This window comes from Morone saxatilis, unplaced genomic scaffold, assembly GCF_004916995.1.
Source record: "Morone saxatilis isolate NCDOM2014 unplaced genomic scaffold, NCSU_SB_2.0 Contig9, whole genome shotgun sequence".
Classification (NCBI taxonomy): domain Eukaryota; kingdom Metazoa; phylum Chordata; class Actinopteri; family Moronidae; genus Morone; species Morone saxatilis.
The window spans coordinates 14243794-14246371 of record NW_023340268.1 but is presented as its reverse complement, the minus strand read 5'-3'; the positions used below and the strand labels follow the sequence as shown (position 1 = coordinate 14246371).

Sequence of the window (2578 nt, the reverse complement as noted above, 5' to 3'; positions counted from 1 at the left end):
TTTTTTTTTTTTAAAAGGTGTCCTCCATTCTTTGTATTATCCTGGAGAAGATGCACCAAGCTTTAATCACTGGTAGGCATATGGAACCAAGACGCCCCATATCTGCTACTATAGATATTACAGTGAGACTGTCAGAGCACACCTCCATTCCCCTCAGTGCCTTATCTTTGTGCGACAGCTCTGTTAATTCAAACTGAATAACACCCATAAAACCTAGCAATATATGGTGGGTACCGCTGAATAACCTTTGGTGTGTAAAAGCGCACTGCCATTCAGCACAAAATGAGGTGCATTTAGAGGAAATTGACTATCCAGAATGACATCGTCTAACGTCAAATCATCTGTGTCCTATTTCCTGGACAATTTCAATATTCAGGCAGAAGGTTAAACCGTACTTCAGATAAGTACATACTGTGATGCTGAACGCCTTGAAGGATGTAAAAAAGAAAAAAGAAAAAAGAAATAAATAAAGCATCATTTTGTGATTTATACTGGTCCAATGCTGGGACCAGTTTAAGGCTTTAAAGGCCAAACACGTGAAAATCTTACCAGAGCTTGCTGACCCAGAGGAACGGGGTCCCTCAAGCATCTCAGAAGCTACACAGGACAAAAATGACGTGTTATGAATGCTCAACAGTCCATTTGATCTGATACACATATCGAGAGTGCTGAAAATGTACAACATGCGAGTCAATTAACACAGGACAGAGAAATCGAGGTTTACTGCTTAACAGGTTAACATGAACTAGCTCTTCATGTAGAAAGTGGCAAGAGGAGGCTCAGTAGAGTGCTTCTCATCTTTTACGTGTATATTTCCTTTGCAAACACAGACTTCAGAACGCCTTGCTCCCTTATCGCTCCCACAACGCCATCGTCCACAATCAAGGACAACTTTTTCAAAACTCTTATCAATGTGCACACAGAAGGAATCAGGCAAGCTGGCAATCTAGCTCAGCTGAAGACACCCATTCTCCTGGAAATGGCCTAATGCTACAGTCAATATATATTTATATATGTATATATATATATCTTAGTAGTACAAATACAACAGAGATGCCTCCTGCAACACAGAAACCAAACCCCTTAAACATTTAGTACATTTTTAGAGGAATACCATATAGCTGTGCTGTTGTTTGTCTGTTGTTCAGGGGAGGAAAACCACATATGAACAACTAATGCTACAATATTCTGACATAATTACTCCACTTGCCAAATGAGACAACTGTTCTACTGAAACTGTACCTAGCTTCAGTCAAACTTCACATTACCGCTTAAACTTCAAACACTGAATGTCTTTTAAGTCCGTGTTGCACTGACAGAGCGATCAGACGGCGTCGGGGAATTTATTTCGTGGACCAGCCCGATGTAACATCAGAAAATTGACCAACTTTAAAGTTGCTCACTGCTAGCTAACCCAACCACAGCCAGGCTCGGTGATGATGAGATTAGATAGCATGGTCGGCCGCTAAAATATTGCTTTAACTCTGTACTTGGTGTTCATCCGCGAGCCACTGAAAACAACGATCTGCGTGTGTAATTGCATCACGTATTACGAAAATAAACGCCAACCGATCCCGTCTCGTTAAATTACATTCGGGGTCTAACTAACAACAAGTTCGGGGACGAGTTACCGCTGAAGCTAACTTGGCTAACAGCAGCTTCTTGTTGTTGCACGCTAGCTAAGCTTGCCCCTACTACTAATGCCTCCACTTAAGACTGGGACGACGTGTTCCTGATCAGAGGATTTGTTTGAGTTTCAGAACAACTAGCTACACGAAACAGGACTCGAGTTTCAGCAATGGCTCGATGCAGCAACAACAACAACAACAACAACAACAACAAAAACCCCGCTGCAAACTACTGTGTTGATTTTCGCTAGCTGCATCAGTTAGCCGATGCTAGTGTTAGCAGCAGCACTTACCTCCAGCAGAGGAATACATTTTGTCGACTTTTTAAGCGTGTGTCGTGGACGTACAGATACTCCACTTATTTTGGCCAAATTCCACCCAAACTCATACGTGGTCGAAAAGTATTTATATCTACAAGAGCGATAGATGAAGCCCAGTTAGGAAATTAAGATATTTAGTTAGCCAAGTGGTAAATATTCGGAGTGTCTCATCCTCGGCACGGCCCCATCCCCCCAACACACAAAACGGGAGCCGAGAGAAAAGATAGCACGGAAAAGACCCAGGCAGGGCAAGAGGGTTCCCTCCCATATACTTCCGTCTTTGCTCGCTTCCCGTTAAGCAGCCCAAACCTTTATATTTCTTCGTTTTCTTTTCACAAAAGATCTCTCTAGCTCACCAACGCAGTCGTTTTGACTGTTAAATGGCTAGCATTCGCATTTATTGAACCATGACACTTATGTGAAAGAATTAGAAGCAGCAGATACAACGCGTGTTGTTTCTTGTATAAACTATTAACATTTTAGATCAACTAAATGTTCTGACACATTCGAGATATTAAGCTGCTAACGAGTGGTCCAAGTTTAGACTTTTTCCACACGCGTGAAACGTTGCCATTTGGTATCTAAGGACCAACGGTCTATCTGTGCTGTGAATAGGAGGGTAACTATCTT

The 2578-nt window shown here is 42.0% G+C and overlaps 1 protein-coding gene across 1 annotated transcript in view; it reads right to left on the bottom strand.

The window, feature by feature from the left end:
- The window catches only part of ago2 (argonaute RISC catalytic component 2), a 20277-nt gene extending 18113 nt beyond the window's left edge, over window positions 1–2164 (bottom strand). The window contains exons 1-2 of the mRNA XM_035681538.1: window positions 1922–2164; window positions 550–597 (exon numbers count right to left, since the gene is read on the bottom strand). Coding sequence (XP_035537431.1) covers window positions 550–597; window positions 1922–1940 — 67 coding nt within the window. The 5' untranslated portion in view covers window positions 1941–2164. The remainder of the gene's footprint in view (window positions 1–549; window positions 598–1921) is intronic.
- Window positions 2165–2578: the final 414 nt, after the last annotated feature.